The sequence below is a fragment of the Neopsephotus bourkii genome, unplaced genomic scaffold (genome assembly GCF_033783945.1).
Source record: "Neopsephotus bourkii isolate Nb327-2 ecotype Australia unplaced genomic scaffold, CSIRO-AGI_Nbou_v1 NB_718, whole genome shotgun sequence".
Lineage (NCBI taxonomy): Eukaryota > Metazoa > Chordata > Aves > Psittaciformes > Psittacidae > Neopsephotus > Neopsephotus bourkii.
The window spans coordinates 443,603-471,089 of NW_026901217.1; the positions used below are offsets into that span (position 1 = coordinate 443,603).

At 37.6% G+C, this 27,487-nt stretch overlaps 1 protein-coding gene and 1 long non-coding RNA gene across 8 annotated transcripts in view; one reads left to right on the forward strand and one right to left on the reverse strand.

Annotated features, from left to right (window-relative positions):
• Positions 1-5,221: 5,221 nt before the first annotated feature.
• Positions 5,222-27,487, reverse strand: part of INPP4B (inositol polyphosphate-4-phosphatase type II B) — a 315,400-nt gene continuing 293,134 nt past the window's right edge. For 4 of the 7 annotated variants that reach the window (XM_061354115.1, XM_061354113.1, XM_061354110.1 and 1 more), the window contains one exon: positions 6,354-7,741. In XM_061354115.1, coding sequence (XP_061210099.1) covers positions 7,567-7,741 — 175 coding nt within the window. In that variant the 3' untranslated portion in view covers positions 6,354-7,566. Of the gene's footprint in view, positions 6,312-6,353; positions 7,742-27,487 lie in introns of those variants that run through there. The other 3 variants (XM_061354114.1, XM_061354112.1, XM_061354111.1) reach the window with 3 other exon arrangements.
• Positions 7,689-10,097, forward strand: LOC133212557 (uncharacterized). Its single transcript, XR_009725524.1, has 3 exons — positions 7,689-7,804; positions 9,442-9,586; positions 9,964-10,097. It is a non-coding gene; the product is annotated as an uncharacterized LOC133212557 (long non-coding RNA).

The following is a 27,487-nucleotide window of genomic DNA, read 5'->3' on the forward strand; positions in this document are numbered from 1 at the left end:
CTCTCAGTGCCCACAACACACAGCCTAATGCAGGCCACTGCAGACCGTGGTTCAGAAACGTCAGGTCATACTTCTACTCAAACATGATGCAAAGTACCTTTGGAAAGGGAATTGGTGAAAATGTGTTTTTACTATGATACCAGTCTATTATCTCATTACAGCTGTAGGCTCTTTCTCCTTTTCACTCTTGCATTGCCATGAGAAAAGTGGTTCCCAGCTGACATGGAAGATAAAATCCATAAGCATGCAAAGTGAGACAAAGTAGTTTTTAAAGACTGCCACTTTTATTACTACGAGAAAAAATTCCTAGGCTGAATGCTAACAGCTTTTCAACATTAGTTCCTGGTGCTTTCTAATGGGAGTTACCAAGAACCTTGCAGGGAATTAAAATTTCACGCTATACATCACAATAAAACAACTAAACATGCTAACATATAAACAGAGAAAGTAAAGTATGCAACAACTTCTAATTATAGCACTAATAATACAGAAGGTGAGCCACGTTTTATCATGCAACCTAAAAGAAGGCCTATGTATTACATTTCAGCCAACCATGGAGAACTTACCTTTCGCTGCAATGACAGATCATACAATACGTCTAGTTACCAACAGCAGCTCAAAAAAAAAAAAAAAAGCACAGGAGCAACCCTCATTGACCAAGGTCTAGCATCCAGCATTAAGACAGTGAAGACAAAATACCAGCCAAAGCATGCCACATCACGTTTTAAAAGTGTTAATAATGGAAGATGTTACTTCCACCTTTGTTACATTGAATAACTCCCCACAGATCAATAGTTACGTGAAATAGGTTTCCTTATCTTTACATGAGCATTGTTTTCAATTAGAAAATGCAGGACGCACCTGGCTCTGAGATGAAAGTTGTAGTAAGACTAGGAACAATAGGTACAATTAATTTATGGCCATTGCAGACTTTTCACTGGTGCATTCTCAAATATTTGCTCCTATCAGTGATGAGACCTGTGGGAGGGCTTCCACTGACTCCTTTAAGAGGGAACCACTCCCAGCATCATGCGTGATCTGAGCAACACCACCGTAATGAAAATGAAAAATGAGTCACAAACAAAATAAGTCAGAAACATAAAAAATAAACATCACATTTATTTAAATAAAAATATACACACAGTGTACAATGGACATGGCTTACAGACATCAATGAAACAAAAATGCTAAATCCTGAAATATAGAGTTGAATTGCTATAGTTGTGCTTCATTTCTCTGAACAAACACACACTATAGACTGAAGTGCTATTGATGTTACTTATACACAGCCTCATGTGCTCCAGAGTGTGAGATAGGAACATTACAAGGAATAGCTGTACAAAATGAAAACAAGTACCAAAATAATTGGGGATTTTATAAATTCTAAAGTCAGACCATTCATAAACAAAAGAGAAGTGCTGAGAACTTTTTAAGTACTTTGCGTGCATGGAAAGCGTACAAAACACCACTGCCAACAGTTAGAGATCTAAGTAAGAGCAGTATGGTCCAAATCTCAGCATTCCAAAGTACACAGATCCAGGGCGCTCTGTTATCACAGCCAGATTTCTACTGTAACTCTTCCTCCCTGTCAGCACGCAAACCTCATCCTTTATGTTTCAGCTCTTTGGAATATAAAAGTATTGGCTCAAAACAGTCCTCTGGTTTATGTATTCTGAAGTATTAAGTTTCATGTTTGAGCAAATGCAAGTTTTTAATCTTGCATCATAAGTATCATGATGAAATTTATTGTTGCTATATTACTTACTCAGCAGATGCTATAAGAGAGAGATTAAATAAATGCTTGAGTGCTGCAGAGTGCAAGCTGAACGCTCTGGCAATACAACAGTCAATGTGCTGCGTGACTAAAGAAAAACAAAAGCAATGTTCCAGAGACTGACGTCTGGGATTTTTTCTTTTCTGCTTTAAAAAGGTATTTGTGTATTTATTTTTTTTTTTTTTAACATGCAATTGACAAGGTAAGTTTTGTTTGTTTAGAACATTAAATTTAAAGCACTTTGATTGTAGACATCTGCTTTTAAGCTACAAATAAGTGAAAAGATGCAAATTCATGTTTCATGGCATTGCCTGTACAGCTCAATTTCTTTAACAATTAGAAAAAGCATAAATATAGATATAAATGGTTTCAAGTTTACGACATAGCCAACTGACATGATACACATTTAAGGCTGTTAGCTGATAACATACATTAATTCCACAAGAAATTTTGCTACATAGTTTTAATGTCATTTCTTTCTTTACTACACTGGTTGATGTTCAGTGCATTTTCTGCTTTTTATAAGTGGCCCACAGGATTTCCTAGAACTTGTGTTTAAACTAGAAATAAAAATAAGCTTATTTTCTGAAGCTCTTATTAGGCATATTATACAGTGGGCTTCGAAATGATATGTTGCACTTTTTTCCACTTACATTACTAGCAATGATTTAGAATACCATTACAACTTATTTCACTATAAATAAGTGATTTTTTATCAGGACTGATTGATTTAGACACATAAAGTGTTTGTTAATTCCCTTATTTTGTTTACCTAATGCCAAAATTCAGACGGCAAAAAAATTAACATTGCAAACGGCTTCAATAAGGCTCTCCCTCAGTTAACATTTTGTTTCAGCTGTCCTAAATTGTTTTTTCTTTATAACACACACATTGCTAGTATTCCATGAACATACACAGCTTCACATAGACAAAAATCAGATAACAATGAAAAACTTCTGTCTCCTAGTTGCTCTATGGAAGCCAAAGTATAAACATTAACAAGAACATATTTTATACTTCCTAAAAGAAGGGCACTTAATAACATCAGGTCAAGGCGTGTTATGCATTGTAACAGTATTACAGTCAACTCTGAGGAAAAACCCCCACCTACTTTAACCTCTATTTAGACACTAGTCTGTGGTACAAACCCCCCATATAAACCTGTAATGCATTATACAGATATTCAAAGCTAGAGGCCCTTATTTCAGGATTGCTCAAGGCAGATCCTGATGACTTTATTTCTACAAATAAAGTCCTCAGTAAGTAAGCAGGATTTAGCTTTAGATACCAGATATATCTTTGGAGGTTCATCTCCTAGCCCTTGAGAATTGCTCTCCCCTCAAAGTATATTATTTCATAACTTAGAAAAGTTTTAATAGAGGAGATATGGAACATCTTCTGTGAATCTGCCACCAAAATCAGAATACTTCCCTTAACCCTTTGCAAAACAAATGGTGTAGTTTGCTCATAAAAATTCATCTGCTTAATTTTACTCACAGAGAGCTACAAGGATACTTGCAACACTTCAAAGATGATTAAACTCATCTGTTAGGCATTCAAACAATGCACAGGGGTTGAAGCAGCTTCCACAAAGAGTACTCCAAGTAATGTAACTATCAAACTGCAGCAAAACCTCTTTGTTTCTTCATAAAAAGCAAATCAGAAAACCCACTTGTTTGGAATCCATGCTAAGCTGACAGTTCTGCTTTAATGACCCAACCTTTGCTTGTATGGCCTCCAGTAGCCCACAGCAGGCAATGAGTAAACCAGGGAACATTTGAGCCTGTACTGAAGCAGCCACATGAGTTGGTTATACAAGGGTCTCATGACCTACAAAAAGATGTTCCAGTAAAAGAACTGGCTTGAAAAAGTACAGCCTATTCAGCTCAAAACCCAGCCTACTCTTCTGTAATGGCCCAGGCTCAATGAAGTTTCACTGTAGTACACTGATGTGAGGTTTGGTTTCTTTTCTGTGTTACTTAGTTTCGGAAGACATGACGGGAAAGGCTGTTAAAACAAAAAAGGGCAGGAATGCAATGCCTTTTTTTCTTTTCCCCATCCCATCACCCCTCAGAAAATATATGGTGAAAAAAATTTCAATATAAAAGTAACATGGTAGTTGTTAACGGCAATTTAGAACCCAAATGGGATTAAAGTGCTGAGACAAGATCTTGAAAGGCTATTTTCCTGATAAGAAGAAAATCTATAGAATTTCATATTTTGAACTTGACAGGATACCCATGGGACATGAAACGAAGAATTATAGGAAACCATAGTACTCACCAGTGAATACCATCCCCACAGAGACTTTTACAGCTTGTTTCAGAATTACAGTAGGAAGACAGCATTCTCTCCTGTACATCTCTAGGATTATTTCAGAGATGCACAAGGAATTTACTGCTAGTTCTAAACTGCACATGTAGGTATTTTTAAGCTAGCAACAAACACAGCAGACAGTGAGGGCTAGCGCAGCAACAGAACAAAACATTACTGCCCTGGGAAGACTTATGTTCCGTACATTCACAAAAAAGTTTTGTACAGATCAGCTATGCCATAGTTAAAGACCCAAACACAAATTTATGAACATGTCCACCCACCCAATGAGTACTGCCCACTTCTACTGCTACACAACAGGAAAAATCAAGGCATTATATTCTCATCTGCCTGAGCTTAGCAGGCAGATGTTGCAACACCAACTCTTAACATCTGTTGAAGTAACACATTCCAGAAGAACAAAGAACTAATTCATGACAGCGCATTATAAAATAATCACATATGCACCAACACACCATTTAAATGACCTACTTTTCTTTGAAAAAAAGTTCAAAATTAGTTAGGTAAACATATTGTATAGGTGAATTCCTAGCTTCACTGAAGTCAATGAATATTGGAACAAGGGTCTCTTCCTGATGTTCTACGAGCCCCAAAGCCTGATCATGCAAATATACAAGATGGCTTTAATTTTAGATCATCTGCATGTAATAACCCAATTAGAATTTGCAGAATCAGGCTCTTAAATATAATTTTTACTGGTATAGTTACAGATTTATACCCAGGTAATGGGCATTAATGGATTAAAAATAACAAATTATAACTCACAGCGCATCAAGATTTCTTTGACTTCCATAGCAGTAAGAAAATATTAACTTCTTTATCCATGGTAATTACAATTTCCTCCAGATGTGCATATTCCCAGTGTGGTTTCATTCAAATAAAATTCTCACACTTCTGCTCCAGATATTTTTTTTTTCTCAAAATGAAGTCATTACATAAAGGTCAGTAACCAGTGAATAGTGGGGGGATTAATTGTATTTCTCTCTGGGAGGCAGAAGGCAGCAATAAATAGACACAATCAGAAAACACAAATGTTCTTTGCAAGACAAATTTTAGGACTAACACAAGCTGGCAAAAGCACTAACATTCATTTTGAAAGCTGATAGTTCTTCATGCAGCATTACAAAGTTGATATAAATCAGCTGCAGTGACTAACTAGTCCTAATACAGCAGGTTACTCATAATTACAACATATCTCTTAGGCTCTGTAATAACATACATGTCTTTATAGGCTGAAGATACATTGTCTCCTGTATATATAACTAATTTTCCTTACCTCTAAAGAACATATAGTTTTAAGGGTTTATAGTAAATGTGAACAGGGCAGGTCAAATTCAGGTCACCTTACTGAAGAATTAATCCCCCTGATTTCAATGTGATTTATAAGAAAGTGAATGAGTGTTATTTGGCTGTGGTACAGCAAGCCAAGAATGATACATCCAAATAAACTGCAAGGAATCAGAATGCAATTACTGAAATTACAGGCTGTAATTACTAAAAACATATTAAGAAGACACCATGCTTATGTAAAGAAGATAAACGTAATTACTAAAATTATATTTAACCCAGGCATTAACATTAGAATCTTTCGTAAACGCTTCCATGAAGGATTTCATCATTAGTGATCAAGACCTTGGTGCCATGCTGGTTCCAGAAAACACTCTTTTCAGCAGTAAGAGACCCCTTAAATCAAATCTCAGGTTTTGGTTCGGAGTCAGTATGTCACCTTGCAGATTGCTAACCTCAGTTCCTATAGCAAATGACATTTGCCTTTGTAATCTTCAATCAAATGACCCAAATAACTAATTCTAGCTGGTGTATGAGTCATACTAACCTTCAACTTCACAAAGAAGATTTGAATATATTTGGCTTTGAGAATATTTAGTCCATTGCTTTTCCTGGTATTTTATTTCATAATGACTAACTGAAGTTATTTTAATGTATAATGATAAAACCTGATAAAAATAACACCTCAACTGGTTACACATTCCCAATTAGTAAGCTATAAACAGCGATTTTTATATTCACTAATTAGCGTGATGTATGTTCCTGATCACACTTTTGTTAAACTTAGGTGTCAGCTTTTCCATATGTCCCTTCTGGAGGTCTGTAGTACTTTGGGAAAGCCATCAGCTGTATCATGTTGAATGCATACTTTCTGCATTTGACATTCTTCAGCACATTCTCTATGCGGCATCCTTCTCTAGTAAAAGGGGGAAAAAGTACAACTTCATGAAACACAGAATAAATAAATACACTTTATTTGTTCATTGCAGAGTTTCAGCAACAGTTGAAGTAAAAATAACAAAGATTCAACTTTACATTTTTGTTTTCCACAAGTGATGATACATCTTACAAAATTAAATCCAAGGCCAGGCCCAGTACAGTTATTGCCCTCAGAAATAGGTGATAAGATTTCCCCCCTCCAATATATTTGCCCTTGAGGTTTTAAAGTTTATTAAAAATAATTTAAATACTTTAATTATTAATTTGTTCTAATTCCATAAATATATTTGCCTCTTAAACCTTCTCATAGTTTTTTTTTTCCAAATTGTTTGCTATATATGTTAGAGTACACATTGCCCTAAAAATGCGTATTCTAGGAATAAGGCATTTTCTTAAGTCTGGCCCTAGAGATTTGCAAAGGAAAGTTTCATCTCTGCTTCATTTCTCGTATGTTCAGCTTTGCAATGAAGAAAAAGAAAAAAAAAAAAAAATCTTTTCAAACAGCCCAATGCAACACTCTGCTTTAGAAGGGAATGATGTTTCTTCACATAGAGTACAAAAGTCAACAAGTTCCAAAGTGGTGCATCAAGACATAAACAGGACTTTGTTAAAAAGAATATAAAAGTGTCTTGAAAGCAAAAGCAACTAAAGCAACAATTACAAACAGGTGAATTTCATTACAAAACAGAACCTACTCCATTCCATTTAGTTACTTGACAGAAAGTGGTTAGTTGTAGTAAAGTAATAATCGTTTGTTAAACAAAAAAGATCCCATCAGCTAGTAGCAATGAAAATAACACAGAGAAAGTTAAGTCTCACAAACCACCACCCTGAAATATTCCTCTAGGGGTTAGTTTGTGTTGTGCAAATATTTTTTTAATCTTTTTTTTTTTTTTTTTTGTCAGACTGATTACTCTGGAAAGAGGAGTTCAAGCATTCAGGATTCCACATCTTCTTGTATACAGTGACAGCATTGTAAGCAGGCTTTCTTTGAGCTAATTAAAGTGGGAAAGCTTTACCATAAACAGAAAGAGCAAATCAATTCACTCAATGCATAGTATATTCCTTAAAGTTTAGAAAAAAAGAAAAAACAAAACCATAATACATTTCAGTCATTTCTATCTTAAAGATGAATCCTTGGGGTCTGAGATTGTAGAAATATTACAGCATAATTCCTTTTCCTAAAGTTAGTTTGTTGCTGTTTGTAGAAAAGAAAGGAACACGAGTGAAGTTTATTGATATTTGGCTAATAGCAAAGCAAGACTTAAGATAAGCCACACAACCAGCAAGTGTGAGCTGACAAGCAGCAAGGCGATAGGATAGAAGTGTCGAGAAGTTGGCTTGTTATCAGTTAGACAGCCTGTTTCGGGATCATCCGATTCATTCAGTGCTCCCTGGGTTTGTCTGCTGTTAAACAGGGGAAGTTAGGAACAAACAGAACAGTATTTAAACAGCAAAGAAAGCCAACATGTAAGTAGTTTGACAAAGTGAAACCATATAACCATTTCAATGAAAGAAATTTATGATAAGTACTTCCAATATATTTACTGTGTCTACAGCTGATATGAGCAGTGCGATGACCAGGTGTCTAAGAGGTTATTAAGCCTGCTAGTTGCCTTGGAGTAGTATTCACAAGTTAACATTAAATAACTTATGAGATGAACTATACTGCCACTAAAATGAACACACATATAGAACAGAAATGAAATAAAAGAAGTTAAAAAAAAGGTAAGGAAGCAAAGAAAAAAAGATCATGCATATGTCATGATGCAACACTGACAAAAGACTGTCTCCATGGTGTTTGCAGGCTTTTCAGTCCTGCTTCATTATCTATTAGGAAATATATAGTCAGAAATAGAATGGGCATGTGCTCTTTTTTGAAAGAATTAACAGCTATGCTTCAACAGTTTTAAATGATGGTATATTGACTCCTTAAAATATTCACCAGTGCCGGTGGAAGTCAACAGCAGTTCTTCCTATTTAAAGGCTCACACCTACATTCCTGTAATTACCTTATACCTTTGTCAAGTCAACTCAGCCAGGAACTAATCTGGCTACAGCAAAGTCCTACTAAATCACTTGAAGTTGCACGGTCACTGTCCTGTCAGAGCAGCAGGGATACTTTCAAATCACTGTCAACCTCTTCTACTGCAGTCTTGGTAGTTTCTCTGCAAGTAGAATTATGTATACTTCAACTATACCCTTCAATCCCTCCAAACTTAACTTCATTGGTATATACTCAGGAGTCCTTATTAGTCCTTTGTCCAGTAAGGACTTAGAAAATTTTCACTTTTCTATATACTATGAATATTCTGGGATGAAAAGATAACTCACCATTTTTCCCTGTGGACCTAAGAATAACCAAATATACAAATTATGGCACAGTGCTTTTTCAGCAGCACATGTCCCAGTTATGCTAATTTTCAAGAAAAAAAATGCTGGCAGACTATAAAGAGGCTGCAGAACAGTAAAGGTAATACCACACAATGCCAGGTAAAATGAGAAGGGTGCATCAAAGACAGCAGCAATCACTTCATGTTACAGAAAGCCTTTCCTTCTGACCTGCATGTTAAAAGGCAATGTTGAGTTTCTTGAGCTTGGATAGCAAGAGAGGTGCAAGAACTGCATTTACAGTATTTTAGACAAAATTCTTTCAGAAACTGTCAAGGAACAAGGAACTGTATGATATGCTGACTTTGTCAACACTGTGGCTTATACCAAAAGAAATAACTCCGTGTTCTCTATCAGACCAACCCAGTTAACACCTTTTTCCTAATGGTCCACCCCCAGAACTTCCTTCCTCTTCTGCTCACAATGATAACGTTAACATTTGGGATTAGCTGAGGACTAATTGCATTGCTGTTTGTTAATTTTCTCCTTTACTATGTATCTTTATATACTCTTAAAAACATTTTTATCTGCTGTTTTTCCTTTTCCTTCCTTAATCTCTCCAGGGTCCCAGAAGTCTGCCTCTTTGACTGTTTTGTACTGTCCCTTCACCCATTTTCTACTCTTGGAGATGAGCCTGCTGGTTTCACTTCTCCCCCATCACGCCCACAATGGAGAGCTCTAGCTCAACCCTCATAGTCCTGGCTATTCCTTCCTAGCCATAGAGCCCAGGTGCTTTTGAACTGTCCTTCTGGGTGTCTTCCACCACAGACTTCATATGTGCACCAATGGCACATCAGATACACAGACCAAACTCTTTCCTCTGAAATGATTCACCTAGGCAGCAACAAAGTTCAACATTCAGTAAGTTTGCACAGCCATGGCATTAGCCACTGTGAGGTACAGCCTTAGCTTTGCATGCTAACACTTTACTCTGAGCTGGCTGAGTTACACATATTTACAGGTTGCCTCTTCAGGAAGGAACCCTCCTACTTCTGCCATTTGCCTTGTTCTGTTTTGCTCCATGTCTCATTGACAGTATGACTGTCTTTTATCTATGTTTCTACAAGTCCCATTAGCACTGGTGACATTCACGCAGATGTAATGATGGAAATGCAGATAAAAGCCATTTCTTCTATTATTTTATTTCCAACAGAAAAACCTACAGTACATTTGTTCTTTGATATGCTGAAAAGAATGATCGGTGTCTTTCAACATAAAAAGTCCTATATTCCCCCCAGTGAAATCACAGTGAACAGCTGATGCACAGGGACTTCTGTACCACAAATAAGTCATATCATTCTATGCAAGATTCAATAACACATCTTCAAAATAGAGCAAGAGGATCCAACTCTATTGTCAACTTCCTAAGAACAGGCTGAGTGGAATACCTAAACATGCATTTAATTTAAGAGGAATATTTGATCACAGACAGATGCCTTGCTAAGCTCTGCTAATACTTTTCAATGCACTGCAGTGACAATGTCTTCTAACACATCTTAAAGCATTCTCTGTAGTGACTAATGTATCTAGTTAAAGAGAGGCCCTACACCCAGCTGTCAGCAGCATGACAACACTGCTTCCCCTGGTTCATCCACACCTGTAGAAGTTTTCCTGCAAACAGCATGAATTTAGCTGGTACCATGTCAGCTGGATTTATTTGCCTTCTGACTGACACTCAGCACAGCCAGAACAGTGACACCTGACCCTGTTATGATGTAGCTATCTTTTTGGATGGTATAACCATTGTTTTGGATGTTCCTTCCATCACAAACCATATTCTCAACTCACACCAAAGGGAAGGAAGAAGACTCCCAAAATACCCAACAAGTTTTTATTTCGTACACACGTACTCAATTTAAAGAGGAACACTGAAATCTTCTAAATCTAGGGACATGAACAACTCTCCAACCTACAGTACTATTTCTATTTATTTACTTTCAAATTGTTCATTTGAGGCTTACAACATAGCACCAATACAACATCATAACAGCCAAGGGTGCTGTAAGTTTAATGATGATATAACCATTTCAGTCTGCCTTCTATATCACTTGGTATTTTATCATCTTAAACTCCTATTGGGATAATGCTGCATACCTATCAAATGAGGCAAAGGCAAAACAGCAGGTATTCTCTGTTGTTTTTAAATTCAGATGATAAATTGTTTGAACCTCTAAACAGTGGAGCAGAGACAATGAAAATGATGTGAGGAAAAAAAGCCTCTCAAGAGTCCTTATAAAGCCAAGCATACATATAAGGGCACAGTCTGGCTTTTGATTATCAGTCACACTGACATCCCTGTGCAAGGTTTTTGGAGTTGCAATTTATCACTTTGGGATATATGCTTCTCTTGTTAGAACTTTTCCAGCTCCAGCTACTAATGAGTCTAGAAATTCTAAAGTGTCTTAAAGCAGTGCTTCAGGTAGAATAGATAGGTGGCTCTTTACCAACACAAGGACACATACTTCGGGGAAATTTTCCTTTATTGCAGACAGACTCAAGCAAGCAGTTTCTGGGCCTGTTGGGTTTTTCTTGTCAAACTCCAGTGCTGACACAGACAAATGGCAAAAGTGAGATGCTTCTCTTTAATCCCATCCAACAACAGAAGCACAAATATTTCTTCAACTAGGAGGGATTGCTAACAGTTCTCAATCTTACACAATTTTGCTTACTTACTTATTCCTTTTAAGACTATCACAATCAAGAACTTTGAAGAAAAAAAAACCTGTAAAGTGTGTCTTCAGCCCTCAGAGACTCTAAACAGAATACTGTCTGCTTGCTTGCTTTAAAAAAAACAAAACAAAACCCCACAATTTTTTTTTGTTTGAATGAAAGCAGCGTAATTTCTACATTACACGTGTTACTGTGATTCACTCTAAATACTTCAGAGAAGAATCAAGTGTTTCAACATGCTGCACTACAGTTCCAGAAGGCAGCCCTAAAGTTTTCAAAAGAGAAAGATGGGATCCTTGTGAACATCTCTTGGCCATCATGTAGATGCTGCACTATAATATCTAGAAGAGTAAAACATGTTTCAGAAGGAAATAAACAGATCTCAGCCTAGTCCTGTAGGACTGCTGAATCAGAGCAGAATTCAGATAAAATATATAACAGAATACCGAGCAGCAACCTTTTTATGTTAAGATACAAAGTCAATACAATAAAACCTCCAATAATTTGTTAAAAATAGAAAATGTTTCTGCATTATTTCAAAATGGAAGGGAACCATAAGAGACATCTTCTGTATCAACAATCTTTACAATATTTCTTTTTCTGATGCATATTGTTGTCAATAACATACATTTTTTTCCTCAAATCTAAATGCTATTAGATACTAAAAATTAGATGCTAAAAATCAATTTTTGCTGGCTATGTGATTCTATAATTTCCACTCTGGTTCAAAACAAACAACTGGCTTTCCTGAAACTGATGAGCAGTTCAGATTGAAGAATATTCAGATCGAAGAATACTGTTCCAGTATTCTTCGAATATGAATCCTGAACAGAATCCAGTCAGGGATTTGGAGACAGCTGGTATTTAAACATATATCAACAATACAAACAACCCAATGTGTTTATCAATTTTTCACCTTAACCACCCTCTTTTTGTTTTACCTTTTGTACAGCAACTTTTTTCCCTATTCTTTTTGTTTTTATCAGTATCCTTTATTTCCCTACTCCTTTTGTTTTAACACCAAAATGTTCTTTTTCTAACACCATTATTTAGAACATAAAAAGGAGAGCACAAGGTATAACATGAGGCCTGTCCACTGAGTTTGTCCACGCAGCAAGTTCACAATGTAGTCATGATGACATGACACCTAGATCTTGATAAACAGTCAATATACAGTAATTCAGTTTTTTGTGCTCAAACTATACCACTGTTATTGAGGGTCCTCAGTCTGCCCAGAGAAAAAGATTCCATTTGGAGGAGCTGGCCAGAACCAGCAGGGTACTGGAGGCTCAGCTCTTGTCACATTACAGATTTTCAATACTACTATGAACAGGCCACAATGGTTAGGGCAGAACACTAGATTCATAAATACACACTCTTGCAGTAGTACTTACTAAGAGGCTAGAAGACATTTGGTCTTGCACCCACACAAACACGTCCAGGAAAACCGAACTGTCTTATGTGATCACACAGATAGACATGGGGACTTTGGAAGGAATGGTTAAGTAAAAAGTCAAATTACACAGCTGCTCCCTTTCAATCTCCAGTGTATGTGTTCTCATTGAAGTCAAACTAATTAAAACTAATTATTAATGTCTGAATTTCCCCCCAATTTTGTCAGCTGAGCTGTTTTTGTATATCCAGGAGCAAGTGAGAGAGAGGCATACCCCACATATGTAAGCAATAGAACAGCACAACTCACCCTTGATTTGGCCTACAGAAATGTCTCGCTGCAAGCCTGCTCTGCAGCATCCTTCCTAAAAGATGTGGACTCTTACAGGTTGAACTAGGTATTCACAATCTATTAGCTGATTGTATGTACTGTCTAGATTAAGAGGAAGACATTAAACTAATTCTGAGATAAAATTTAGGAAAATATTCATACTTTGGATAAAAGGCACAAAAGCATGTGCTCATCTACTGTTTGCTAAATATGTGATGATAAAACATCAGAACACCATTTGTTTTTTCACATGACTACAGTTTAATAACAACAAAAATAGTTCCCAAATTAGATATTTTGTTAGTTACCAAAACTAGACAATATAGTTAGAGCTTGATTGTTGTATGGCATATATTAGACTTCCTGAAAATACAGTACATGTTAACCCAGATCTATTCATAATAGACCACACCTGACAGTATCAGCCCAAGATGGGAAAAAGGCTAAGAGATATATTTCGGCTTCCTGTTTGTGAAAGCCATTTTTGTTTCAATATTGCCTATATTAGAGAAAACTCAAAGAGAAAATGCTGAAACATTAAATACTAAGTTAAACATTTTTAGACAACATTTCAAACGGATCTGGAAAACAGAAAAATTCCCAGTTTGGTTCATTCTGTCCCAAAATTGTTGGCTCACCAAAAAGTAAACCCCCTACTGTTTGCCCATGTTAACTTTTAACATACCATTAACACTGAAAAATAGATGAAAGGGCAACTGCAAGGTTTATATCTAATACACACAAAAGATGTGCTATTTCATAATATACATCTCCCCTAGTGTTAGTCCAGCACTTCAGAAATCTCATCTGATTGCAGGAGAATTAGTGTCTTCCTTTGTGACCGATACAAGATTCCTGCAAGAATGTTTCTTCCTTCAACATTAAAGAGTAACTACATAGTAAAATAGTAACATTGACAAAATTCATACAGTGAAAATATAATAAAAATAAATGAAACATTTCAGTTAGAATCACAACCCATTTTCCTCACTGCTGCTTTTAAGACATCTAAATTAACAGTTTAAATCCACCCCGAGCAGCTCCCTCCTGCGCAGCTGAACAGCAAGATCAAGTTCACATTCTGTATCTCTGTCTCTTTTTCGGCCAAAAGAGATTGCCAACTAGAAGCCGCCACATGGGAACAGTCCCTTGGTCATGCCAACTCCCAAACTGCCCTGAGTTCACCTAAGAGAGTGCTAAAGTCCACCATAATCATACGTGGAAACATTTAATAATTTCATGACTGAGATCATGTCCTAGAAACATCCCCCAGGGGGTTTTAATTTACAAGTATGGGCAGAGGCTTCAAGTCCTGCAAAGTCATTCTGGGCTTCTCACCAGAGATTAGCTTCAGAACTGAAAAGTGATGGGTTCGCAGCAGAGATTCTTCTTTACCTGTCAAGCCAGCTGAGTGGTTTTTGAAACATGATTTTCACCTCTATTATTCTCCAAGCAGAGGATTTGCTGTTTCATTCTACTATTTACCAATACTGCTGTGCAGTGCTACACATAAATTTTACAAAGGTCTCTCTTTCTATCAAAAAATATGGTTCTAATAATCTTCCCAGACTCTCTTCTATAAAGTATTAGGATTACATATATGGGAAATGTTCAGGACAAAATTGCAAAATCTTTCCTGACAAATTTCTCTTGCAAGGTTTGGAATTCAATCCAATGTGCAACCAATATTAAAGCAAATGCAATCTACGTCTGGAAAAGAACCAAGCAAAAAAACCACAACCAAGTCATAAGATGAATCTGGGGTTTCTTAGAGATCTAAGCAGGTGTGAAATGATGATGACTACAATGTTTGAGTAAGTTCTTAATACACAAGACACTTCCCTGCCATAAGGTTATGGTGCTACTATAATTGGCCGGTGAGTCACACTTATTTCCGGTCTGTTTCTGTCATAGCAAGGGAGCTTTATGAAGAATATGATCATATATTCAGCTCACATAACACAGTGAAACATAAACCCATGATAAATTGTCTCTTTTATATGTCTAATCAGATTTTAAATGCTTCCTGTTGACCATGAAAAATCTTCATGAATCATCCCTCTTCTTTTGGCAAAGTTTTTTTCTAGCCTTTTTTTCCCCATGGTGAGGACAAGTGGCAAAGCCGATTTAAGAGGCAAAAAAGGCTTCTTGTACAACCAGAACAGTCATGCATGAAGAATGATGCTTAAAATCTGATGTTAATTTCTACATGTTCAAATCTATGGGTAGAATGACAGAATTAAGATCAGAGAGAACTGTTGGTGTAAACAGAGGATCACAATCTGTATTGCATTTGTAATTCGGGTCATTGTAAGTGAGGAGGGTGTTGAACAGCAGGAAGTATAAATTTGAATATTGTAATTTACTGTTTTATACCTGCACGCGCAGTTTGAGATATACAACAGGAGGAATGTGACTGCTGCTGATTAATGACACCAATTCACTTCATCTCTTCATGAGATTAACCAATGTATGAGTCATAAAAAAAAAAATCACAGGAAAGATCTGAAAACCACTCTTCCATTTCAAATAAACAATGCCAGTTCATTAATTGCTTTCATCCAACATACTGATACAGGTTTTTTTAGAACACATTAGCAGTTTGATACCTGGTCTGTTCTGCTCCCAGGCATTCTTCAAGTGCTAATGTCCCTCACAGTACATGGGTGCACGTATGCAAAGGAATTTAGCACACATGTAGATTTCCCAATCACAAAATACACCAAAACCTGATTTTAGCTGGTGGTGTTGGTACAAGGAGCAGCACTAATGCAGTACTCGTACTCACACTAGGTCGACAGCTAAACCAAACTCACCCAAACCCACATAGGCTGGGATGCAGACTGTAGCAATCTGGAGATTGCACTCAACAGTCCTACCAATAAAACACCTTATCTTTTATTTAGGAGGTTGATTTTAGTCATAACTAAGAGAGTTTCATAAAATGCAAACAACATCCTATTGGAATCCCAAATGCGCTGCATTTTCCATCCACTTCCTTCAGAGCAAATGACAGAGCTGGGCTGAAATTCTCATGAAGTGACTTGAGGGTGGCTGTCATCCCTTCTGGTAACAGGTTATATGTAGAGACTTTGAAGAATAAATCCTTTCTATAGGAAATTGAGAGTGGATATGACTGTTTTCTATTTACTTGTTTTGTTTAAGCATTTAGAAGACAGACAAAATTGTTTTGGAGCCTGTTCTCAGGCTTTTCTTCCTCAGACACCAAGGAGGAGGACTGAAGCTGAAATATTTTACAAGCTTTTTCTCTTTGTTCCCACTCTCAGGTTTGTAAGGCAATTTTTATGCCAAATGATGCTGCAGGTTCCTCAGTAAGTTTCAGATAGACTCTCCCAGCTACCTTCATCGTATCTCAGAAAGTGAATATTAGCATAGACCATCACATTTTAAGCAAAGATAGAACTGCAGTGATGGGGAGAGTGAAGAGATGAAAACCCTGTCCTGGTTTCAAGCTGGGATAGAGTTAATTTTCTTTTTAGTAACTGGTGCTAAAGTGCTGGGTTTTTGCTTTAGTCTGACCACAACAAACCCATATGGTTTTCCTCCTACAATTTCCAGAAAAAAAAAAAAAAAGGTTTTGTGGTTTGTGGGTTTGGTGTTTTTTGTGTTTGTGGGTTGCAAATTGTAACACAGGGGCAAATACTTTCCTCTCTATCATACTGCTACATCTTCCTTACTGTTACAAAGAAATTAAGAACATGGTTTGGATCAGTGCAGTCACAGTAAGTCAGAGTTTGCCAAAGATGAAAGTTACAGCTCTCAGGATACGCTCTATGAACTACCTTCAGGACTCCCTGAATGGAAAAAAGAAGAGTTCACTACACTGCAGTGTCACTTAATGATAAGTCACTGACAGACGGAAAAGCCCAGATTTACTTCTTGACCTGGATTGAACCATCAGACACTATACCTTTAAACTATATATATATATATATATATATATATTTCTGTATGGCAGACTGCATTATCTCAAACTCGTGATCAGTACAGAGGAAGCATTCTCACCAGAATCATCACTACAATGCTTTGGGAACTGCAGCTTGCAAAAAGCTACAGAAATCTGCCAATTCCTGCAACTTTGAATTCTTAGGGATAGAGACAATTTAAGAATTAATATCCCCCCAAACACATCCACAGCAAGCTGCATGTGTAAGTGTAAAGCAGTTCAGAAGTGGGGCTTTTCGCTAATTGCCATCACTTACTACTAAGCAGATGGATACTGTCTTAAAAGTGGTTTTAACTGTGGAAAAACCAGTGTTTTCTTATGAAAATTCCAAAGCATGTCACATAAAATTAGAAACACCAAAGAGTTTGTGGATAACTTATTCACTTATAATCTACCTCTATTTCCTTCTGAAGTAGCAGCAAGCCAATATCAGTGTTTGAGCATTTCCTTCCTTCCCCAGGATAAGACATGGAAGATAGCAGGAGGGTATAAATCTTCCCTCACTGAGATGATGGATTATACTGCCTACAGTACAATCTATTATGTATGCTGGTAATTTTGCATGCCAGAAGGTAAACAGTTTAAGAAACATTTCAGCAAGACACTATCTGATGGTGCTCCCACTTGAGATAAATGCTGTACCAATTTTCCAGAAAATCCCTGTATTTTGAAATAACTTCAGCGCCCCTAGAACACAACACTGAATGAGATTGAGCTGAGGGCAATTTCAGCACCTCCTGTTTCACACTCTATAACGGAATGCAGTTCTCAACCCAGTCAATTCTGAGCCATTTTAATCCTGGTATTGCTTATGCTTCTTTTGTCATTAAGAAAAACAGTAACACTTATTCACATGCTTAAAGCTTATGGCTTGAGTTAACTGTGAGCCAGAGGCCAGGTGGTCAGCTAGAAAAATCTAGAGTGCAGCGAAAAAACCACATAGGTTGTTAATTAGAAACACTTCATCTCCCCCCAGATGCCTATTACAATGGCAGGCCTTAAGGAATTCTGCTTCCCTTTTAATTTCTAATAAATGCTAATGCCCTTCAATTATCTTGTTAACATATCCCACACTAACTGCCCTGGGAATGACAATGCTTCTCCAGGCCCAGTGAGATGTGTCAGCACTCACAGCCCTCCCCAGCACTTGCATACAGCCAATGAACTATGAAAAAGTACCTCTTTCTCCTTGTCTTTTGGTTAATACCACATTTCTGGGGATGTTGGACAGCACTTACAGGCTTCTAGTAATTAACAATTTCCCTTTTGGCATAGATTTACTGCACTGGTAAGAACACAGCAGAGACCAAGACTTTTAAACTGCTTAAATTATCCTCTGCCATAAACACAATTATATGTGGACAAGTATCTGAAGGAGGCCTGTAGGGATGCTTGGGATGGACTCTTCATTAGGGACTGTAGTGATAGGACAAGGGATAATGGGTTGAAACAAACAGGGGAAGTTTAGACTGGATATAAGGAGGAAATTCTTTCCTGTTAGGGTGGTGAGGCATTGGAATGGGTTGCCCAGGGAGGTTGTGAATGCTCCATCCCTGGCAGTGTTCAAGGCCAGGTTGGAGGAGGCCTTGGGTGATATGGTTTAGAGCGAGGTGTCCCTGCCTATGGCAGGGGGGTTGGAACTTGATGATTTTAAATTCCTTTCCAACCCTAACTATTCTAGGATTCTATAAATATGCGATGTTCTTTTTTAAAAGATCTCAACCATTTTCATAGTTTAACTCTCAGTTAACCTTTACTAAAAACTAAATCAGCTTCACATCATCTCATCAGAGCCCAGGCTACACATAGAAAGGATGCCAGAAGCAAGCTTGTTCATTTTATTAGTATTTAATTTTGCGTTAGTTAAAAATAAGTTCTGTAATGTGCTATTAATGTGCTGCTAGTGACAGCTGCAATAAAATCAATACAACACAAAAGCTGCAATTAACAGCAGAAGTAAGTTTTAAAAATTACCACTGTCAAGCTACAGGCGTCTCTTGTTATCTCATTGATATATACATGGGGCAGAGTTTGCTGTGCACTGGTTACGTACCACTAAGCTAACAACATCCTTCCCCCTCTCGTACAACGCAGTTAAAACAGGCAAGCAGTATTTCTTTTATTTAACTCTCACTAGTGCTCTTACTAGCCCTATTTTTATTCAGTTTTGCTCTTTGCATGAACACCTAATGATGGCAGATAAGAGATTCAAACAAAGCTAAAAGCATGTGAGAGGCCAGCAATTCCATTTATCAGTTTATGTACTTCAATGCACAATATTTTGGGGCATGAAATAACACATGGCATTTTCCCAGGTATGGTACACAGTAATGAAATACATGTAAAAATACTGTAGAAAATTGAAAACATGATATTGCATCCTAAACTGGATTTTTTCAGCGGAAAAAAAATGACAATTTTACGTTGGCTCAATGATGTTTTCTTGAGTTTAGAATAATTAACCACTGAAGAAATAACAGGCAACCTGGGGGCAAGGAAAGAGTTATCTATGAACATTTGTTTCCCTAAAGAGGAGATACCAATGTTTTTCCCCCCACGTTATAGTGCTTTACAATCTCCAGCCCATATTTGCTCTGCCACTGCATCACTTACAAAAATGAACCACACAAGACTCAGATTTTCTTTCCAGCACCATAAATATGGTCAAACAGGATGGCTAACAATGTAATGTTTCAAGCTTGTTTGACTACAGACTATTTTGAATGGGCAGTCTCAATTTTTTTTTCTCTGTAATATGAATAAAAGAAAAAAAAAAGAAAGAAGACTTATGAGGAAGCAATTGTCTGGCTTGGGCTATGTTACAATGTGTTACAGAACATTAACCTCTGCAAGAAGATTAGATGTCTTTTAATTTCTCTTTTGGCATTCCATGCCCAATGGAGTATGGGTAGCAAGTTTAAAGTTTTTATTTTTGCCATAAAAGATCATTTGACTTGTTCCTCTCCACTGTAATATGTATTTCATTTAATAAACCTTATAATTAAGAAAACCTTACTAAAAGGCATTTTTTTATTCAAGGATTACAGTTCAGAGGGGGTTTAGTTCCATTAGTTTTAACATCTGTGTTTGAAGTTGCAGATAGCTTCAAAAGTAGCTGTTGAGGTAATACATTGCTTCATTTACAATGGAAACTGGATGCTTAATGCATTTTGTAATGCAGTAATATCAAAGTTTTAGTATTTGAATAAAGCAGCCCACCACAATAGCAGGTGTCGGTCCTCTCTGGGAAAAGGTCTTTTGACTTCTGCTAGCCCAGTGTGGCTATATGGTAATATATAACCACTGATCATAGAGATTACTAAAGTTCATGCTACAGAAAGCCATGTGCTGGAATGTTTGTGACCTCATCTGTGAGGTGTGTATATTTCTAACCAGTGTCTGTCGGTTTAGATCCTTGGACTTTCCTATAGCTATTGCAGTTTTATTTCAGATAAAGGCTGTTTGTCAGCTGAGCCTATTAAAGATACAGGGCACAAACCAATATTTCAGGAAAGACATAAATTTCTAAATTCAAAGAATTAGAGGGAGACACTGGCTGTTATCAACACAGCACCCACTGACCTGCACAGCTGGAACTGAAACATGTTTATGAATTCTCCTTTTCAAATGGTTTTAATTGGTTTGATCATTCTCTGTTTCATAGGATTAGTCTCTTTGTCTTACTAACTCATTATTTCCTACAGTTATCATATCATGATTATCTTTTCTTCTTTGGGTATGTATTTTGGTGGGTCTCATTCAAACATAAGAGCTGAATTACAGATGTTCTTACTACACTTAACTCCAAGGACACGCAAAGCAGAAAATTTCAGTTTTTAATCTCCTCAAGAGACAAACACTCTCAGAACAGAACCATGTCTGGAAAATACCTGTACTATGTCTGAGTGCTTGTATAAGCACACAGGAGATAATAAAGCCATGAGTGCAAGTTCATTACCACCTCATTTCAAGTTTTAGCTTTGAATTAAATTGAGACTAAAGTGAGTTTTGTTGTCCCTATTGTGCTGCATAGAGGAAGATTCTTCATGACAGCAGGAAGAATGATTGCCTTTGGAACTGAAAACATCAAATTTGAGATACCTCTTTCACAGAATAACTTAAAAATCAGCTAAGACTACAAACATGTTTCTAGACTAGTGTGCTATGTGTTTGCTCAGCACGCTCCTACCAGCAAACACCCATTGTCTGAAGGTGAGAAAAAGTGTCTGATTTGAAAAATTCTGGCACACTCAAGTTTCATTATCCTCCCTGAAACACCAGGAACAATAGCTCTACCACCTTATATCAAGTGACTAAATATTCCCAGCTCTTCTAGCTCAGTAAAATCTTCATCTACAAACAAGTATCTTCATCTGAAGACAGTAAACCTGTAGGGCAACTCAGGACACAAAGGTCTCAAGTCTTTTAGCTTAATTTTAATTGCCAGTCAAGGCATGTGAAACAACCAGAAGCCACAGTGATACAGAAATAAAAGTACTCTAAAAACTGTTTCTTGTCTTGAAAAGAATATTTGTGAAGTTTGTACGCCATTTTTTGGAATTCTTTTTATGAAGTCACAGAATAAAACAGCAACATGTGACAAAATTAAATGCACCAACTCCTACGTTTCTACATTTTATTTGACTCTGTCTGAGTGTGCATGTTATGGGCTATATCGCACAGACCAACATACTGAGCAGGCAAAACTCTGCTGTATGCAATGGTGCCTTGTCAAGGCACAAATGAAAGGTGATTTCAGTCCTCTTTAGCCAAAAATTATTTTACTGACTTTTAATCTACTTGCTTAAAATTACACAAATTACAGCCAGGCAGACAATAACTTTGGTCACAAAAAAACCAAAACCAACCCTCCTAACACTTCTGTAGAGCACTGTAAGCATGAAGCATAAGGTCATATCCACTCTAAGGGCTTCATGAAACAATGTGATTTTCCCTTCAAGAAAGTGCAGGAGGAAGTGAATTGCAAGAGGAACACTAGACAGTATCTTACAGAGCTCAGCAAGGAAGGCTAGCAGGGGAAAAACAGTCCTACAGCAGTAAAATGAATACTCCTCTGCCTGGCAGCACCTCTTGGGCCACTTGCACTTCACAAAAGTGAAAATAAAGAGCATATTAGCGGTTGGACATGCACGAGCTCACTTTAAGAATGAATTCAAGCAGCATGATAATGATGTTAATCTGTGTAACAGAAATGTCAACCTATATTTAAAGTAATTGTCTACAGATTTGCTGATAATACCATTATAGCAGCAAGTTTTTACAGAGAAAGAGGAAACAGGCAGCAACCTTCTCCCCTAAGCAGCAACACAGCAAGAAAGCAAGAGAGGACTTTATTCAGTGTGATGTTGAGAAGGACTGTCCACCAGTGCTCAGGCAGTACATGCACCTGTTTAGCACAGTCCAGGTGGAAAAGAGGCTTTAACTGTGCAGACAGTGAATATGAACCCAGCCGTGTAAGCATGAACCCAAGTAACAAGAGGGAGTGCGAAAATTATTAATGTGCAGAATAGTGAGTGTCAGTAAGGCAACGAACCTGTAAGTGTTGCTATTGCACATGCAAGTACAGCATCACAACTTCTGTTTAACACAATCCAGACAATGAGAAAAGTGTCTACGAAAAGTAGATCCAAATTCAATTTCCAACAAAGGAAAGGACTGTGTGGTCATGAGCAAGTGACGTGACTTTTCATCTTTATCCTGAACAGGATGTGAAAAAGATACATGTGCCTTTCTTTATCTCATCCTTTGCTTGTCAATTATAAGCTTGTTGAGTCAAGAACATGTGACATTAAGAACTGTTTGCACATCTGCCCAAATCCCAGCTTTTGACCTACTTCTGAAACATTTACCTAGTGGTTATTAAAAGAAAGGCATTTAGTACATATGCAGCGTACCACATTAGCAGTTGCTATATGGGTGACAAAGTGAAGAATACAATACAAATAAGAAATTATAAGCAATTAGAAAGTTTCACACTTTCTTTGGGAAACAAACTCATGTTGCAACTTTTCTATGATAAGATCTTAAATGAGAGAGAACATCTTAGAAATACCTAGCAATTTAAACTAACAACATATAAGTAGGACAGAGCATATTCTAATTGCACACTGATGACAACAAAAGGTGAAACAGATCATGCCAGTCTTGGTTAAACTAAGTAAGCTAAACCCCAAAACAAACAAAACCCCAAAACAAACCAGATTAAAGGTGCTGATTTTTGTTTTCTGGCTGAAACGTATTATGAGAAACATTCCAAAACAATCTACTGTGGACACTCCCCTTTTCTGTTTACCACACCACCTCAAGGCAGCCTGCTGGATGATGCTCAGCGAACCTTTCTGTTGCTGATTACTTTGTAATCTGTAGATGTTCCACTGTCAACAGTTATTAATAAGCTAGAAATGGATTTAAATCTTTTTAAAAAATCAACAACTTTGGAGCAGTAAGGAGTGATTTTTTTTTTTTTGTACAATGCTTATAAAGAACTTTATTTTGGCAAGAACAGTATTTTCATCAGACTTATCAGTTTACCCAAGACACAAACTATTAGTGAGATGATCTTAGAGCAAGGCCTTTCTTATAAATACATGGCTAATCTGCTCCTTAATCCTTTCTTAAGTATTCTAAACAAGTTCCTCATATCAATGCTGTTGAGTGGAGTGGGTCTGTGGCTGAGGAGAAAATACTTATCTTTTTAAAGCAAGGTGCAGCTCATTGATCTACTGCTGATAATAATTTGCTGCATTTACAGTCTGTCTTCCTACAGAAGTAAACGTTACATGGTAGTGCTTGTTGTGAGGGGAAGGCAGATGCATCTGCGTATTCTTGCAGCCTCTGGGCACGCTAACTGATTTCAGTTGAATTCAGGTGAGGAATAAGAAACCTCAAAGATTATTATGTTCTCACCAATGTAAGGAAATACAGTCAAGTTGCAGAGACACGGTCCAAGGGGGAGGCTGTAGCATGAGACCAAAGCTGCTTATACACTAGGAAACATATATGGTTAATGAGAGGAGTAGAAAGAGGTTTCTTATAAATGCCGAACTGGGAAAAACTTCAGTTGGGCCTCAGACAATCATTCCCCAAGAAAGTCTATAAGCCATGAAAGGGTACAGAAAACTTCTATTCACCCTAAAAAGAGACACAAACCTGACCTCATATTCCTTCATGGAGTCTGGTAGGCTTTAGTCCTGCTAGTAATAGTGCTTCATGGAGTATGGTAGGCTGGTATGGTAGGCTTTAGTCCTGCTAGTAACAGTGTTTATATTAAAATTACAGATGTTCAGAATAATTCAAGAGTTATCAAATTACTCCCAAAAACACTATTTACTTCTTTAAGGAATAAAAAAATAACTGATTCAAATAAAGAATGATACCCCTAATACAACAATACTACAAAATCTTTCACATAAGGCTAACTGAAGGTTCAAAGTACCACAGGCAGAGGCATCTCTTGCCTCATTAACAGCTGATCTAAGTAGGAAGCTAAGTCATATACCCCAAATATTTCATCCCATGATAGAAGTTACAGGGAACAGTGCTTTACTTCTCACCCTCCAACCTCCCGTGTCAATGGGACTTTAACTTGGCTAAGCCTTGCTTGGGATCCCAGGGCCCTGCACAGACAGAAACTCTACTCTGGCACCTACCTGGGGCAGTAGGAGCATCTCTAACAGAGGAGAAAAGCCACTTCTGGAAGACAATCTGCACATGGCAACAACACCAGGTTGGGGAGAGAAGATAAGCTGGCAGGGATGTAAGTGCACAGCAGGGCACAAAAACAGCCACTGAAGAGCCAAGTGCCCAGTGATTTTGGCACTATGTTTGGAGTCACAATACAACCACAGCACCACTAAGCCCCAGGGCTGCAGAAACCACTTTAACTGTTAGAACAGTAGGAGTCAACTGTGGAGTGATTTGGCTGTGCACTTTGGGAGGGCTCCAACCTTTCCTTTGCATTACCTTCCTTATAAACACATACTTCCTATTCATACAGATTATAGTAGAGGCTTAGGCTATTAAGAACACAGGTTCACAAAATTATCTCCCGAATTTATCTCTGAATGATTGAGAGAACAGGATACCAATATAATGCTGCTGGCTCTGTTATTAAGTGTAGCTCCAGACAACTACAGATAACATCATGGAAATAGGAAATCCATAATAAACAGTCCAAATGGAAACTCCTTTGGTCACTCCACTCCTGACAGTTACAATGACTTCTACTGGCAAGGAAACACTGAGAAACAATGTGCTGCTGCTAGCTGTGCCAGTGAAAGAGGATGCTGTAATGATGAGGACACATTCATGAAATAGCATTCACCAAATCAGAGCTGCCTCAGAGAATAACAACTAGAAACCACTACTAAAACTCACTCCTGAACTGAGCTAAGCAAGGCTACTCTCAGAGGAGTTCTTCAAATTATCACACACCAAGTTGAACACATTATCATACACTGCAGGACAGAAAGAAACATGGAAATGATCACTGGAAAAGGGAAATAGAGCAGCAGACAGAAGGGGAAAACAACAGCAACAATCACACACATAAAAAAAGGTAGGGATCCTATGAAAGAAAACTGGAACAGGGATGCTGGATGACAACAGATGATGACTATGTGAACAGGGAGTACTCCAAAAGAAGCAAAGTTTGATGAAGGAATTAAGGGAGCCTAAACTGAGAGCAAAAATTGACCTGAAAGTGTCTATTCCCTGCTTTCTACATTAGCCAACTAATAGCCTGACATTGCATCATCTTTCTCCTGAAGAAATGCACAAACTTCTATTATAAAACCACCTTTCTGGAATAGCAGCTGGGTGCCACTCTTTCCCGTGTCCCCTCCAACTTCTCCACAGTCTGTACATGGCTGGGACTGCAGGAAGGAAGTTACATACTCTCCCTGCCCATGTTATATTATTCTGAGAGGAATATTGTTTTACAGGCAGATAAATTCTTGAAGAGATTGGTTCCATGATAAATTTAGCCAGCTATTGTATGCTGTTACTACCCGCTTATTTCCTGCTCCCTTCTTATCTAAATTTTAGACTTGGCAGTGTTGCTTTTCCCAAGAGATTTAGCTGTACGTGGTCAAAGCCATAGTAATTCAGCTGTGGCACATGGAGATTTAACAGGTGATAAATATGCATGGACTTTCCTCACACACTCTCCCAGAAAATCTTAATAGAAGTGAAATATAATAAGAAGAAATCTGGTATTCCTCACTCTGGTGAATAAAATGCATTTAGTTTCTGATTTCAGGTAAGACCTAGTCTTTCACAGGAAGATCTGAATAAGCAATGGCATAAGCATTAAAGCACCCAATGAATGAAGCAATTAATAAAGTCTTCCATGGATGACTAGAAGAATCTCAAAAGTAAACACCAAACCGTATTTTCAGATAACCTGACTGCTTGCATGCTAGGTTTGCCCACCCATAGCAGGTGAAGTCCAGGAAAACTATGGTCCTATTATCTGTGTACAACAAAAGTGGCAAACACTTTACATTAGGGGTGCAAATACTGTAAGCACTTTCCCTTTTTAATTAATCAAGATGCAGAGTCTAAAATCACTGCTGCACTATTAAGGATCCAAACACAGACTGTGGTACTAAAATGGGAAAGCAGATTTATTGAATAAGGTTTTTTCATTTGGCTGATTTTGAAAACTAAGTGATCCTAGCGTGCACCTGGTAATTAATAACACACCTTTCTCATTGCCTCTACTGAATAATTAAAACATGCACTGAGAGAGAAGGCATAGTTCAAGTCTCTAGACTCTCATTTGGGTCAAGATAAGGCAAATACCAATATGGGCTAGATAACAGATCATTTACCCTGCTGATATCTCAGAAGAAGTCAGAGTAGGGCGAGATTATGATCAGAATTCCCTTAAATCTGGTTCTCCTCTGGAGAACTGTGTCATATACAGGTGTAAGTCAGACGGCAAGGACTCCCTTCAGCAAAAAAGGTCACAGGGAATCAAGGTTTGTCTCTTGTAACAAAGCTAAAACACAAACATGGCCAGTTTCTACTGTTCATCAGTTAAAATTTACTGTCAGGTTCTGAGTCCTCAGGTGGGAAGGTACCCACCTTTCCCACATAATCAATAAAGGAGAAGAAGGTGCATTTCAAGGACTCACCCACCTAAGGCTGGTGTCAAATTGTGGAGGTGATACAGACTGCTTACAGGTACTTCCTCCCCTGGACTGACAGGAATACTAAGCATTTACTTCAGAAATTCTGGTTTACTGCCTGCTCAAAAGCTAAGGGGTTTGGTGACATAGCCTGGGTCACAGCTGTAAATATTCCTTGCAAAGAGTGGCAAAGTTTTTTCCTGTTGCCCTTGAACACTCCCTTCTTCCCCAGTGAGTAGTCCAATAAT